This window comes from Caretta caretta, chromosome 16, assembly GCF_965140235.1.
Source record: "Caretta caretta isolate rCarCar2 chromosome 16, rCarCar1.hap1, whole genome shotgun sequence".
In the NCBI taxonomy this organism is placed as follows: Eukaryota; Metazoa; Chordata; order Testudines; family Cheloniidae; genus Caretta; species Caretta caretta.
The window spans coordinates 12,504,599-12,520,214 of record NC_134221.1 but is presented as its reverse complement, the minus strand read 5'-3'; the positions used below and the strand labels follow the sequence as shown (position 1 = coordinate 12,520,214).

General features: G+C 56.5%; 1 protein-coding gene and 1 long non-coding RNA gene across 4 annotated transcripts in view; one reads left to right on the top strand and one right to left on the bottom strand.

Annotated features, from left to right (window-relative positions):
* The window catches only part of AK1 (adenylate kinase 1), a 40,969-nt gene that overhangs the window by 24,731 nt on the left and 622 nt on the right, over positions 1–15,616 (bottom strand). Inside the window, exons 1-8 of one of the 3 annotated variants that reach the window (XM_048822988.2) lie at positions 12,704–12,892; positions 11,858–12,044; positions 11,342–11,503; positions 10,202–10,374; positions 8,222–8,335; positions 7,085–7,276; positions 6,589–6,679; positions 3,971–4,050 (exon numbers count right to left, since the gene is read on the bottom strand). In XM_048822988.2, the coding sequence (XP_048678945.1) occupies positions 3,971–4,050; positions 6,589–6,679; positions 7,085–7,276; positions 8,222–8,335; positions 10,202–10,374; positions 11,342–11,503; positions 11,858–12,041 (996 nt within the window). In that variant the 5' untranslated portion in view covers positions 12,042–12,044; positions 12,704–12,892. Of the gene's footprint in view, positions 1–3,970; positions 4,051–6,588; positions 6,680–7,084; positions 7,277–8,221; positions 8,336–10,201; positions 10,375–11,341; positions 11,504–11,857; positions 12,045–12,703; positions 12,893–15,616 lie in introns of those variants that run through there. The other 2 variants (XM_048822986.2, XM_048822987.2) reach the window with 2 other exon arrangements.
* On the top strand, positions 40–9,485 carry LOC125623503 (uncharacterized). Its single transcript, XR_012665291.1, has 3 exons — positions 40–247; positions 1,168–4,422; positions 8,211–9,485. It is a non-coding gene; the product is annotated as an uncharacterized LOC125623503 (long non-coding RNA).

Genomic DNA, 15,616 nt, shown 5'->3' with positions numbered 1-15,616 from the left:
TGAGCTGAGCCAGCAGAGAGACACCTGACTCCCAGGGATGTGATCTGCATAGCAATGATTTAGGGGAGAAGGGGGGAGTGCATGGTGCAGACAAAGAGCCCAGTGAGAGCGAGAGCACAGAGGAGCTGGCTGGAGGTGCTGGAGTTACAGCAGGGAGAATGGGGCCAGGCTCAGCTCAGGTCTTGGGGCCCAATCCTGCTCCCATTGAAGTCAACAGGCAGGGCCAGAATTTGGCCCGTCATCCAGGGTGAGTCCCCTGAAGCTTGTAGGGCTATTGCAGTGTTGCAGCTCTGTGACTGAGGCCAGAAGGGGGCCCAGCACGTTTGCACCCACAAAGGAGGTTGAAGTGCCGTTTCCTGACCCCCTTCCCAGCCCTGTTTGGCGTGCAGGGGGCAGGTATGGTAGCCCTGGGGCGAGGTTCTGCACTGATCCCCAGATCAGATGTGGCATGAGCAGCAGCAGGGCAAGCTTTCCCCACATGCAGCCCTGCAAATGTGCCCTGGGGGGACCCCCTCTAGGGCTCAAGGGGGAACTGTTCCATGTGCTGGTCGGCCCCGGGGGAGGTCAGCTTTTGTGATGTGGCGAGTGGGGACTCACCCCTGGGAACTGTCTGGAAATCCCCCCCCCACCCCCCGCACCTCCCCAGGAAGTACCATCCTGGGGGGAGAAGGGGGGGGCAGACCAAACCGCTCCATGCTCAGGCTAAGCGGGAGAGCTCATTATTTCACCAAGTGGGGCATTTTTTGCAGGTGTGGCTAAAATACTCTGGCTACAACAGCCTCTTCCTGCCATCTGCCAGGCACCCAGAGAGGCACAGCACAGCTCCGTCCGGGGACGTGCTGCGGCTCAGACAGCAGCCACTCTGGACCATAAGGGCGTCTCCTTGCTCAGACCTAGCTGTTCGTCTGATGGAAGGTGAAAATAGCTCTTCCTGTCCCCTCCCCTCCAGAACTGCACCCAAACAAGGGACAGTGCTTTGGGGGAGCTAACCCCTGCACTGCTGGGCCCTGCTGCAGCACCAGGGCAAGCAACCCCACAAAGACCTTGCCTACTGCATGGGGGCAGCAGAACCAGACGGGGGAGCCATCCAGTGTACCAGGCAGCGCAGCTGTTAAAATGCTGCTGTAGGATCTTCTTCGTCTTACTCCCTTTTGCTTGTGTGTCCAGGTGGAAGAAGGAAGCATGAAGAAGAAGGAAGCAGGACACTGGGCTTCCATTCCCAGCTCTGCCCACTGCCTTGTTGTGTGGTGTGACGAAGTGGGACTGTTCTTAATGTTTCCTCTGAATAGTGTGGGGGTGCCTCAGTTTCCCCTAGGCAGTTCTTAAGTATCTAGGTGGTGGGGTAAGGGTGTATGATCATTGCAGTGCCCTAGAGGGCATGTGTGTGCAGGAGTCTGGACACAGAGAATGGCCAACACCCTGTTTCCTGGCAACTGATGGCCTGGGCCCTTCCCCCCTGCAAGGTGAGAGCTGAAGGGTTGGAGAACAAAGGAATCAGGTGACCTCCTGGCCCGGGAAAGGAACAAAGCCCAGAGGAGGAGGGGCTGGAGGGGTTTTTCAGTTTGGGGCTGGCTGGGACATGGAGTGAAGTGCAGACGTGGTTGTCTGGCTCACTGCCCCCCAGAATGGACCCAGCTGAGGGGTCCCGTTCTCTGCACCTGCAAGCTCTGTTTTAGACCATGTTCCTGTCGTCTAATAAACCTTCTGTTTTACTGGCTGGCTGAGAGTCACGTCTGACTGCGAAGTTGGGGTGCAGGACCCTCTGGCTTCCCCAGGAGCACCGCCTGAGCGGACTCGCTGTGGGAAGCGCACGGAGAGGCAGAGGATGCTGAATGCTCCGAGGTCAGACCCAGGAAGGTGGAAGCTGTGTGAGCTGTGTGTCCTGAAGACAGGCTGCTCACAGAAAGGCGACTACCCCAGAGTCCTGACTGACTTCATGGGGAGCAGTTCCAGAGCATCGCCCAGGAACTCCGTGACATGTGGCCTCAGGCAAATCACTTCCCCGTGCCTCAGTTTCCCCTTGGGATAGTACTTAGGGGAGTTGCGAGGCTCAAGTCCCTGGTGTATATAGAATACTATGAAAAAGGCCACTCAGCACCTTGAGTTATTACTCCTGGATTATTCACTGTTTATGTACTTCTGTTGTGTGTATTCACTTACTCTGAATGCCAAGAAGTGATGCCGAGCAGTGACAGCATAACAGTTACTGAGCCTGTGCCTTAATACAGCCCCTTGCCTCGGAGGCATGAGAACAGCCGGGTGCCAGCTCTGGGCCCCATTGTGCTAGGTGCTGTACAGACATATGGCAAGAGACAGTCCCTGCCTCTAGTAGCTTGCAATCTTGTGTGAGGCAAGCCTGAAGGAACCACCCCGGTGGGCAGGAAGAAGAGGGAGGAGGTGGTTTATAATCCCAGGCTGGTCTTTCAAGCAATGACAGCGTTTGGATGCGGAGCCATTAGAAACCATTTCCTCTGGGCAGGCTCCAAAGTGGAAGCTGCACAACTGAGGGCTAGCCCGTCCCACAGCGGCCCCAAGACAAGGGCCCCATGGAATTAATTCCCCTGCCCCAGCTAAACCAGCCCAGCCTGACGACGCTGCACCTCTGTCTCCCAGACAATCCAGTGATGGCTCAGGCCAGCTGCTCTGCCTCCCGCCTGACGCCCACCCACACACGCCCCTCCTTGCTGGTGGCTGGGGGCAATTCACCAGCTGGGATCAGGAACTAGGCCCCTGACACTCAGCCGGGCTTGCAGTCAACACAGCAGCAGGAGAGAGCAGGGCCCAGGGTGGACGAGCCAGAGATGGGCAGAGGCCAGGGCTGGCTTTAACTGACTCTCTCTGCTGCCTTGGGGCTGTCATGGGGGAGGCTTCCCTGCCCCCACATGGACTGTTTTTGGTGGGGGAGGCTTGTCCAGCCTGCCCCAGGCGTTTGCTGCAGGGCTAGTCTCCTCAGGAAAAGGAGGTTGCAGGCCAGGGTGGGTTTAGGGCAGAGTGAACGCAGCATAGCGCTGCTCCATCTCCTCCACACCCACTCAGCCAAACAGGGCCCCCAGGTTGGCATGATGCAGGTGATCTGGAATCAGCAGGGGGTGAAAAAGCAGCCATCCTGCCCACTGCCCCGGGCCCCACTGCGCTGATGAGAGCCAGGATCCTTCTGGAGCAGACCCGGGTGCAACAGCATCAGCTGCCCGGCTCAGCACAGCTGACGCCGTGTGAGGGATGGGCTAGCCCCCCTGTGCATGCATAGTGCCTAAAGTGTCTGAAAAAAGTGAGTGAGGGGGTCTCACAATCAGGGAGCTGCAGCCGTGGTAAGACAGGGTTTAAAGTGCGGCCCACAGCAGCCCAGCTCAATGTTAAATGTTCCCTTTGTCAAACTGCAGTCCCTTCCGAGCTCCCCAAGCACCACATGCCTGCAGCTGCTTACTCGCCCCACGGCTCTCCCGGTAGCCAGTCTCCTCTCCCATCTCCTAGAAAGCTCACGCACCATAACACACACAGACCCACATCAGGGCTCCCGCCCCTTCCATCCCTCCACCAGGGAGTTGCTTAGAATTGTCAGGCGTACTCGGCCCATCCATCTGGGGCTCACCATCCATCGCCGCTTCTCTTCCCTGGGATCCCGTCCAGCAGCACCCCTTCCCCATTCTCTATCCCCCTACGCTCCCTTTCCCTCCTCTACCTGCTCCACTCTCTCCTCCCCTGGCGTTCTCCGGGTGCTCACCGCCCACCCTGCATTCTCTGTTCCCTGCTCTGTGCTGCGGCTGTTCCTGACCTCAGCCCACTGGCTGCTGATGGCTCCAGCATGTGGACTCTGCAGTATGTTTCCACAGGCCCACGGGAGCGTCCCTGGTTCCTGTTTTTGACCCTTCAGGAGGAAGTTTTGTTAATTTCCAATCCCGGGCCTGGAAATTCCAATGGCATCTCCCTTAGGCTCCTAGCTGGGGCCTGGGGAGCGTCACTGCGGCCTTACCTGCCCTTCCTCATCTTCCTCCTGAGGATGTTCTCTGTCTGCACCATAAGGCGAGTCTAACAGAGCCAACTGCGGAGACCCTAAACCAGAGAGATAAACAGTCACCAGGAAGCCATGTCAAATACCCCGAGGGTTCAGGGGATGGGGGTGAGGGGGTGACAGGGGGACACAGGGGGAGTGCTAGCAATGGGACGGGTTTGAAGTCTTGTCAGATCAGCATCCGTAAGTGCAGTTGTCTATCAGAGCCATAACTAACCCTCTGTACCTTAGGAAACCCCCATCCCATCCCTGGCTCCTTCCACCCACTACACATGCGTTTCCGTGTTCCTCTCAGGGTCATCGGAGCCAGCTGTGCCAATCTGTTCCAGGATCAGACTGCTGCTGCAGGGACCCAGGGACCTCTGAGCTCTGGCACCCTCTTAGGATTGCTTTGCAAAAGGCTACACTGCACAGTGAGTGGGAGATTTGAAGGGCTGATCAATAGGGCCCTGCAGAGCAACAGTGGCTGCCTGCCGCAGATATTAAAAGGCGTGGGTGGGGATGAGCTCAATGTCGCTGTGAGATTAGCCCAGGGTCCGTGCATAGTGTGTGTGTGTGGGCACATGGGCATCGTCAGCAAGCTAGAACAGTGGGAATGATGGTGGAAGAATCAGAGAGGAGCTGGAAGCCCCTGCAGGGTAGATGCCTGGGGGGGAGGGGGGGTGCCACATTAATAGATCCTTTCCAAACTGTCCAGGAGGAGGCAGAGATGCACAGACTATGTACTGCAGACAGCATGGCCCAGTGGGCAGCACACCAGCCTGGGCGTCAAGAGCTCTGAGGTCTATTCTGGACTGCCATTGGCTTGCAATGTGACCTTGGGCAAGTCACATGATGCCTCCGTGCCTCAGTCTCCCTATTGAGGTAGTATGGCTTACCCCATATTCTAAGGTGCTTTGCACTTGGCAGTAGTGTCTCCTGGGTAGCTACAGGAAGTGGGGTCTTTGGGGAGATTTTCAGACTCTAGGGGAACAGCTGTGTGTTTGGTTAGTGGGTTGGATGGCGGGGGGCACTGTGAATGAGAGAGTCTGCCAGCCTTGGGGCTGCCCTAGCCTGTGCTATGAGCTGCCTGGACCCCAGCAGCCTATGCAGAGAGGAGGCACAAGCTGCTTCCCTCCATCCCTCCACTGGCACTTGTGCGGGTGCAATGCCCTCCATGCCAGCCTCATGCAAAAATCACCCTGGGGTTCTGTGTTGCCTGGTGCAGAGATGGGCTCATCCCTGCTGGTTTGTTCCTGCCAGACACTGAGGTGAGGTCAGGAGCTCGGAATGAGCCTGGGGACGGGGTATTCGGGTTCCTGTTTCCCACAGGATGAGGCATGTCTTGGAATGGGTTAAAAGCATCCCGGGGATCTCTGCTGCTTTAGGCGACTCTTCCCCATTGTCTCTGGAAATGGACTCCCCTTCCGGCTCCCAGCGGAGACGCCCTGAAAGCAGAGGGCAGCGAAATCTGCAGAGCCCTCGCCTGGCGTGGTGACATGCCCCAGAGAACGGTGGGGGAGGCTTCCACAAGGATGGAGCCTGCCCCAAGATGAGAATGTCACCCCGGCGACCCAGCCCCGCTCGGCCACGGTGGACAGTGCGGTGGGGGCTTCCGAGGGCAGATGGTCTCTGCCAGTCACTGTTCCTCCAGCGGGCAGATAGACACTCCCTTCTCTTCCCTTGTACTGCACGCAGGGACCAGAACAACGACACTGCCCTTCTCACCTGGGAATATCAAAGCACTTTGCACCAAGGGGGAGGCTTACAAAGGACACTGAGGTGCCCACGTCTCATTGATTTTCAATGGCGGTTGGGTGCCCAAGGTATCTTTGTGCCTTTAAAAAAAACCTTCTCATTAATGAGCCCTCGCAGTTCCTGGTGGGCCGGGTCTGTATCATTCTCACCATTGTACAGACTGGGGAAAGCAGAGAGGTGAGGGGAACTGCCCAGTGTCACACAAAGTTGATGGCAGGGCCAGGTACAGAGTCAGCCCTCTCGTCTCCCACGTCCTGGCTCTAACCATTAGGCTGCGCTGATTCCCTAGGGACTAGAGGGTTTTGGGGATCACCCGGACAGCTGGATGCCCTGAGCTCAGCTGAGTGCTGCTCCCTGGCCCGTGCAGAAGTCAGCGGTCAAGTCTCCCACCCACCTCTCTCATGATGCCACTGGGCGAACCCCAGACAAATCAGCAACACAAGCCGGACTGCAGAGTGCCGGCGGGGCAGGGAGACATGTGGGGCAGGGGGAGAAGCGCACCAGCTTTGTGGGGCTCACGCAATCCAAAGGCCGGAGCTGCCTCCAAGTTGCAGGGACTCCCGTGAAGGGAACAAAGACTCTGGGGTGCATCACTGCCGGAGCACCTCCATCGCCTCCCCCGCTAGCTATGCCATGGCTCTTGCACAAGCAGGAGGGGATGGGAGCCCCCAGATTTACTTCAGATTCCGAAAGCCGGCCGTAAGGGGCTCGCCCTGTGCAGAGCAGGCCGGGGGGGTCCCATCTGGACATGGAGTTACAACTCCCAGGGGTCTGTGTGCCCGGAAGCAGCCCAGTTTCCTTGGCCAGTTGTCCTGAGTGCACCTAAGGGGCTCTGCTCTCACCTGCTGTATCAATGCCATGCGGGAAGAGCCGCTCCTGAACCATGGCGCTGATGTCACCAAATACATCCTCCTCCTCTCTGTCTGCGTCAAACTGAAAGAGGGGAGACCGAGACAGCCATCAGCCGGGTTCTGGGGGTGGGGGAGGGGTGTGGTGGGGGAAGGGAGACCGGGAACTCCACTCCACGCTGGGGTTCAGGACTCCCCCACAGTGAATCCCACCTGCATCTCAGAAGAACGAGACCTCAGGGCCATAGTGCACATTAGGCAGGTCAGTGCCAGGGTCCTGTGAGCATGTCCCATGCTTACCCTTTGTGATCAGTACCAGAGACCTGGACCCAGTATGTGTCAGGACCCTAAATCAAGCTGGTAACCAGGACATCAAGACCCAGGGCTTGGATCTGTGCAAGTGTTGGTGTCTGGGACTACTAACTAGACCAGCTTCAGTGGGAAAGACTGTGTCCCAATCCAGGCGCAGGCTGCCCCAACGGAGCCTTACCCGGACGATGATGCTCTTTTCCTGATAATATTTCACAATCAGCGAGATGTTCTGCTTGAAGGTCTCCACCCTCCGGTCAATGGCGTGGGCATTATCGTCCGGCCGGCCCTGCTCCTGCGCCCGTTTCTCTAGACGCTGCCGGAGACATTGGTTGGAGCAGGCCAAGAAAACCACCAGGTCTGGGGAGCCGATCTGCCAGTGAGAGAGACAAGCACTCAGAGGCAATACAGTGGTGATCCCTTCCCTACAGGGGGCTCTGGGTAGTCCTTGATGGGCCTGACAGGGGCTCTGAGGATTTCAGGGCTCCTTGGGAGCTGAGACCCCATCAGCAAAGGACTCTAATGGCTGCCAGCCCCTCCACATCAACACGCCCCCCTTCCACAGAGGAGCTGCAGGTCTCCAATGAGTCCTGCCATCCCACAGAGGGGTCTGAAGAGCCCCGTGGCATCCCTGAATCAGTGTGGCCCTGTCCCTCAGGGACTAGAAGGGTCCAGGCATTCCCAGGACCCTTGGGCTGAAGTGAGTCGATCATGATCCCATCTGGGACCCTGAGCGCAGATGTTACTCCTCCCTCTGTAGGGCTGGCCGGGCTCCCATCGTCCTCCAGCAGTGCGGGAATAACAGCGGGCGCCTGACATGCCCTCGGAGAGGAGCAGCACTACCGTGGCAGCTCCAGGGCACCCAGGCTGGCACCCAGGGCAGGTGTGTGTCTTAGGAGAGGAGGGGGAAACTGAGCCATGCACCTGCCTTTGGCCAGCAAAGGGTCACCGAGAGCAACGGTCTTTGTCCTCTGTGTAGTTGGGTTTTGCCAAGCCGTGCCCTGTGTCCTCAGAGAGCAGAGCCTGGAGCTGGGGCACACGTCCTGAGGCCAGGGGGGGAGGGGGCAGCATGGAGGGGCTCGGCCAACATGCAATAACCAGAGAAAGGAAAGGACAAAGCAGCATGTCCAAGGAATATAGTGCCAGGTGAGGGGATGCTCTTCGGAGAGGCCCGGGGCAGAGGGTGCCAGGAGAGGGACACACCTTCAGAGAAGGCCCCAGGGAGCTGGTGCCTGATGAGGGCACAGGGAAAGGGGCAGCCCAGGATGGACAGCAAAGGCTTGTAAAGCCCCTTTGTTTTTCCACAGCTGCACCTCACCTGCTCCTCGAAGGTGAAGGCCTGTCCTATCTCCCGGGGGAACCCATCCACCACGAAGCCTTTGGCGTCTTGCTGCTTAATGAACTGCTGCTTCAGCTCCTCAATGGTAGTTTCCTGCAAGGCAAAGAGACCTCTCGAGGGGCTCGTAATGGGGGATGGAGACTGAGCCTCTCACCTACAGGCCACTGGGCTGAACCCAGCCCGGCTCAGAAGGAACCCAAAAGTCATTCCCAGTTGGTGGCTGCCAGATGGCCTATGGGACATGAGTTTGGTGGGTCTCAGTCCGGTTCCTGATGGAACAGTGTTGAGAGCACAAAACCCACCATTGTAATTGACACTAATTGTCCCCTTGTTGGCAGGCTCAGCAGAGACACCTGACTGGGCTATGGTTCCGTAACTCCCTGTGACGCTGTATGGAATTTGGGGGACACGTTAGTATATTATGAACACCAATATTGTAAAATTGCAATGAGTTGTGCCAGATATGCCATGTCAAGTATCTGCAAAAATGTTATAATTTGGCAAGTATGATAATCTTGTTTGTATCACCTTTGTATTAGGAGTTATAGATATGTATGTATGTCTGTATTTAAAACTTGTGCCATGCTTCTGGGCCTGCTTGATGGCTCACCAAGGAACATCAATCGTACAGTGAACCCATTGAAAGGTTCAAGGGCTACACCTTATGACTCAGCAAGGGCATGTCTGTGGACAGAACTCTAAGGCTTCCAGGCCATATGCTGGGCAGCTTGTGTCTGGAACAAAGGAAGCACAGGCCACATGGCAAAAGACTATAAAAGGCAGCTGCATCTTCTCCATTTTGTCTTCAGTCCTGCTTCTTGTCTTCAGTCCTGCTTCTTACCTTTGGAGTAACCTTCCTACAAACGAAGCTCTGAACAAAGGACTGAATGACCCATCCAAGCTGTGGATGTGTTCCAGAGGGACTTTCAAGCCAGCAAACTCACCAATACTGCGAGGAACCTGATGGATTTTGAAGTCTTTGTACATATGTGACTGTTTTACCATTTAACATCTCTCTCCTTATTCTTTCTTTTTTCTTTATAATAAACCTTTAGTTTTAGACACCAAAGGATTGGCTGGCAGCGTGGTATTTTGGGTAAGATCCAAACCTATACTGACCTGGTAACGTGGCTGTGACATTTTGTATATGTGAGCAGAGTTTTTTAAATAACTTCTCATTGTACTGGACCTAGGTGTTGACTGGGAGCCAAAGAATGGGAATGCAATAAAGGGGGTTGTGTGATTTCTTTTTTGCTTCTTGATAACCAGTGGGAGAGATCAGAAGCAGTTTGTAACTGGTTAGGGAGTTTGACTTCAGTGTTACCGCCCAGGCTTGGGAGTATCTGCTCTCCCTTTGCAGCCTGCCCTGACCTTGGCATTTCCAGTGAGGCTGCCCTAGGCATCACGGGTCACACTCCCTTCTTGACCTTAGAGAGAAGCAGCCTGGCTGGGTAGCATGGGAAGCTTGCACTGAGGCTGCTAGCCCATGGATAGCTCAATACTTGGTCCCCCAGGGCTGACCTGCCACCACCTTTCCTGAGGATATATCCAAACAAGACCCAACAGAGACACTGGGTGGCCGAAACAGGCTACTGTTTTGCCCACTATCTTGTGGGCATCACCAAGGGTGCTATTACCAGCTCCAGATCGATGGGAGACAGGACTCCCCACCATGAAAGTGTTGTGTCCCAGGTCCCAGCACTGGGAGCAGCCACTGACATGAACTCAGCAAAAGTGGGAGGGCAGAGCATGGAAAATATTTCCCTGGTGCCTCTCCAAGCAGGCTGTGGGGCCATGAAACATCTGCCCCAAGCCGGCAGGGTCCTGTTGACCAGACAGAGGCTGCCAGAAGAGGCCTCAGGACCATGAGTGCAGAAGGCAGGGAGTCTGTTGCGGGCTGGATGGATGCCCCCTCAGGCTGCGTTGAAGGAGTGATAGAAAGCTCTGGCCATGACTCACTGGTGGGGCCAGTTCCCCATTGGCGATTATCTTGGCGATCAGCTCCCACTTCCTGTCGCTGGTGGCATGGTGGATCAGCTGGTTGCGCAGGATCTCACCCACCAAGATGCAGACAAAGCCGAAGTGGGAGGCCATCTTGGTGCTTTGAGTGCCCTTCCCGCTGCCAGGGCCCCCTGCCAAGAAGAGAAGGTCAAAGAGGCATCCATGCCTGAGCATCCCCAAGCGTTGGCCAAGAGGCTCTTTCCTTGCCCTGCCAAGGTTCTCCCCAAGGGGTACATGTGTGCAAGTAAGTTACCTACTAGCAGCTCAGGAAAAACTCAAGTGGTAATTGCTGTGTTCTTCGAGCAAGAGAACACGGGTTCTACTCCTGGTTCCCCAGATACTTATGGGATTTATCAAGCACCTGTTTCTGTTGTCTGCAGCATGCGCATTCAACACAGAGGTGCCAGGGTCAATTCCCCAATATGGGATTAACCAGCTTTGGGTTTCTTCACTGAACTGATGAAGGAGCCTCTGATAAGGCAGCTGAGTTCCCACCATTGAATACTAAGGCCTGGTTCTTCTCTCACCTACACTAGTGTAAATCAGGAGGAAACCAGTGGAGTTTCACCGATGTAAGTGTGGGGACAAGCTGGCTGCAGACATTAAAGGGGTAAGAGGCCATTTCCCCCAAAATAGCTACGCTAGCAACAACATATATAATGGAGACAACAACCAAACGCCCTCCAAACTCATCAGGAATGGTGGGGAAACAGAGGAGAAGAAGCCATCCTTAGGGGAATAATGATCCTTCTCCAGCGCCTCCCATTCCAGGATCTCAAAGTGTTTAACACATATTTATGAATGAATCCTTTCCAGCCCCCAGCAAAGCAGCACAGCATTATGCCCATTTTACAGATGTGGAAACTGAGGCTTGCAAATTGTCCTCTTCCTTAGTATGTGGCTGTCTAATAGGGAAACCGCTGGAGATTACAGTATGTTTCTTCATTTGTCTCTCATCTCTATCTCCCCATCCTTCCTCTGCCTCTCTTCTCCCCTCCCTCTCGCTCTCCCATGCTCACTTATTCTTCCGCCTCTCCCCAGAGGGATTACCCAAACTGCACAGCTCATCCTACAGCTGCAGGAAAGCAAGTTTCTCACCAATCACAAAGATGATTTTGGGGCGGGGTCTACTGGGGTTGAAGACGTCATACTCCTGGATCAGTCCAGTGGACTCTGTCATGTCCGAGTCACTCTCGATGGAGAACTGGCTCTGGATGGGCGGCAGACACCCATACCGGCGGTATGGCCCTGCAAGGGGGTCTGTAGGAGAAACCAGGGGCAATGCATCAGCTGCAGTGGACTGCACACGGCCCACTCAGGTGGTTACAGTGCTGATACACTGAGGAGCTGACCTGAGTGGCACATAGGGATATAGGTGTGAACACATGGATGAGCCTGCTAAGGTATGCATGCAGCTGAGCAACAGGTATGTGTCCGGGCATGTGCAGGTGCACACAAGCCTGTGCCAACCCATGGGCAGACGTGCTCACGCTTGTGCACTGGGATCTGTGTGCATTTGCACGTACTCAGGCCCCTGAGAAAGTTTGCCCACAAGCAGTCCTGCCCCTGATCCCCCCTCACTCTGAACAGACACCAGTTCAAGATGCAGCTCACCTGTCCAGAAAATGGGTTTCTTCCCTTGCCCGCCATTGATGGGGGGTAAGGTCCGCCGCTCCTGGCCAATGAAAGTGTCCCATTGCACCTTCTCGGGACCACCCAGCTCCCGGACCTTCTGCAAGCAACGCTCAAGGTAGTCAATGGGGTCCTCAGGGTGGTAATACATCAAGCCTGTTAGCATGCTCTGGGAAGGAAGCAGACACAGGTCAGACAAGGTGGGGTGAGAGACAGCAGGGAAAAGAGAGGGAGAATTGGGGGGTGAGATTCTGCAGAGCAGGGGCAGCAATGAAATCTGTGGAGTGCTGGAATCACCTCTGCCTGTTCTTGTTGGAGAGCTTCATGGTTCTGGTGTACTAGGAGGAAGGATGGAGATGAGGGAGGCGCTTGTCCCTCCAGGAGCCTAGCAGGACATCATAGCCCAAGTCCTGGCACGTGTTTATGCTCAGAGACTCACGCTTTCATTACACTGGTGGGTGCCGTGGTTTTACTGTGCTCGACATCTGCATATGTTGCAGTCCAAGGAGACAGTGAGCAAGGCCTGGCTGTGCTCAGGGGTGAGGGGCCACCTTCCTCTGAAGCCTTTGGTACTGATGGCTGCAAATACCTGACACTGGGCTCGCTGGACCATAGGGCTGATCCAGCCTGTCACACAGAGCTAATGATCCTGGCCCACCCTGAGGAAAGGTGCTATCACAGCTCAGCGTCCAGGCCCCTCTCTCCAGCACTGGTACACCACGTTCCCTCTGCTTGCTGGCAGCCAGCACCGTGTAGCCTCCACTGTTACAGAACCTGCTCTCGCAAAGCACGGTCGTGCGGGGCCTGCTGAACTGAGCCATGACTCACCTGCCATATTCTCCATGCTAGCGCACAGCCTCCGAGCACAGAGACATGACTGTATCGCCTCCACTGCCAGCCCAGAGACACAGCTCCAGCACGTTGGCTGTGGGTCAGATTCTGCCACTCACGCCATGGAAGGAACTCAGGAGAACAGTGGAATAAGATTCTACTTGGTGTGAGTGACGGTGGTGGAATCCAGCCCTAGTTTATCAGTGCTTAGCGGAGCAGGGATCCTTAAAGCACTCTGCAAATATTCACTAACAAATCCTCTTATCAGCCTGCTGAGGCAGGTACCTACAGAGGAAAGAAGTGAAGCATAGAGAAGTGACCTGGCTTGCCTAAGGAGGCAAAGGGCCAATAGAAGAGGTAGGGAAGAGAACCCAGGTGTCTGGATTCCCCTGCTCCAACCGCTCAGCTCACCTGTGTCTCTCTCAGTGTGTGGTATCAAGGGCTGCTAGCCCTGCAACACCACTGCATGACGTTCCCGGGGGTAACCAAGGAGCAAGAATGAGAGACAAGTGCCGTCTCTGAGCCACATGACCACAGGGTCTCCTACAGCCCTGTGGCCCAACGGCAGCAAAGTCCAGGGGGACTATTGTGCAGGTGGGAAGATCACCTGCTTTGATTCCCACTGGGGCTGGCGCTGCTGGCAATGTTGCTCACTTGTTATATTAATGAGTGACAGCTCGCTCGTTTCCACATCAGTGTTTGCTAACAGCCATGATGAGAAGCCGCAAGCGCCTCAAACCACTCGAAGCAGCTAGGAACAAAATGTGGGGCGGGGGGGAGCACGAACGCTCCAGCCCAGCCATGGGAACAAACAGCCTGTGTTGGGGGAAGAGGGGTGCACCTGGTAGGATCAAAGGCAACTGCAGGGGATATGAGTGCCATGGCTCCTTTCAAAGCAGCTGCTTCAAAGCACCGTTGCATGAGAGAGCATAGGCCTGGGAGCGGTGAGTGCTCCAGGCTGGGAGACAGAGATTTGCATGTTGCTATGGGCCCTGTCCGGAAGTGTCTTCTGCCATTGGAGAATAATAAATCCTTAGCTCTTGTCTTCAGGCAATCGCCAAGAGCTCGGCAAAGATTTTAGAGTCGCAAATGTTAGGGCCAGAGAGATCATTAATCACCCAGTCTGTCTTCCCTCCTGTAGGAGCCAGGCCAGAGAAGCTCAGCCAGTTACCCCTTTATTGTGCCCAATAACCAAAGCACATCTTCCAGGAAGGTGTCCAGTCTTGTCTTGAAAACCTCACCAGACGGAGAACCCACCACTGGCCTGGTAGGTTGTTCCTATGGTTAATCACCCTCACTGTTAACATAATGGTGCCTTATTTCTCCTCTAGATTTGTCTGGCTTCAGCCTCCAGCCACCCGCTCTGGAGGCTCTCTGTGCATTCAAGGGCCCGTTAGGGCCTGGGATTTTCCCTCTGGAAGTCCCTATACGCTGGGAGCCAGGCTCAGAGAGGGGAAGGGACTCGCCCAAGGCCATGGAGAGCATCAATGATAGAGCCGGGAAGGGCACTCGGGGGCTCCTGCATGGGAGCTCCAGGGTCAGAAGAGCCCCGCCCCTTCACGCCCTTGCACTGAGAGCCATGTTTGTGGGGGGCGGAGGGGGTGCTGCACTCATACATGGCTTGGACTGAATGTTTTTCTACAGGGTCACTCTTGCTGGTAAAAAGGGAGAGAGGGGAGAGGGCACACGGTGAGAGAACAGGGAAGGGGCCCAGGGATATGAGGGGAGAAGGGACTAGGGGTGCTGCTGGAGGGCATGGTATATGAGGGGAGGGGAGTAGTATGAGGCTGTTGGAGGCCTTGAGGTATGAAGGGAGGTGGAGGGGAGGGATGTAGATGGACGGTGGCAGGGGACAGGGGCTGTGAGGGGAGGTATAGGAGAGGGTGGCAGGGGACAGGGGGTGTGAGAGCAGGTGGAGGGGAGGGATGTAGATGGATGGTGGCAGGGGACAGGGGGTGTGAGGGGAGGTGGAGGGGAGGGTGGCGGACAGAGGTAGGAGGGGAGGGATAGCTGGAGGGTGGCAGGAGACGGGGTGTGTGAGGGGAGGTGGAGGGGACGGTGGCAGGCAGGGGACAGGGGTATAAGGGGAGGGATAGCGGGAGGGTGGCAGGGGACGGTGTGTGTGAGGGGAGCTGGAGGGGAGGGTGGCAGGCAGGGGACAGGGGTATGAGGGGAGGGATAGCAGGAGGGTGGCAGGGGATGGGGGTTTGAGGGAAGGTGGAGGGGAGGGTGGTAGGCAGGGGACAGGTTTATGAGGGGAGGGATAGCGGGAGGGTGGCAGGGGACGGGGTGTGTGAGGGGAGGGATAGCAGGAGGGTGGCAGGGGACAGGGGTATGAGGGGAGGGATAGCAGGAGGGTGGCAGGGGACGGGGGGTGTGAGGGGAGGGATAGCAGGAGGGTGGCAGGAGACAGGGGGTGTGAGGGGAGGGGAGGGTGGCAGGCAGGGGACAGGGGTATGAGGGGAGGGATAGCAGGAGGGTGGCATGGGCGTGGGGGTGTGAGGGGAGGGATAGCAGGAGGGTGGCAGGAGACGGGTGTGTGAGGGGAGGGGAGGGTGGCAGGCAGGGGACAGGGGTATGAGGGGAGGGATAGCAGGAGGGTGGCAGGAGACAGGGGGTGTGAGGGGAGGGGAGGGTGGCAGGCAGGGGACAGGGGTATAAGGAGAGGGATAGCGGGAGGGTGACAGGGGACGGGATGTGTGAGGGGAGGTGGAGGGGAGGGTGGCAGGCAGGGGACAGGGGTATGAGGGGAGGGATAGCGGGAGGGTGGCAGGAGACAGGGGGTGTGAGGGGAGGGGAGGGTGGCAGGCAGGGGACAGGGGTATAAGGGGAGGGATAGCTGGAGGGTGACAGGGGACGGGATGTGTGAGGGGAGGTGGAGGGGAGGGTGGCAGGCAGGGGACAGGGGTA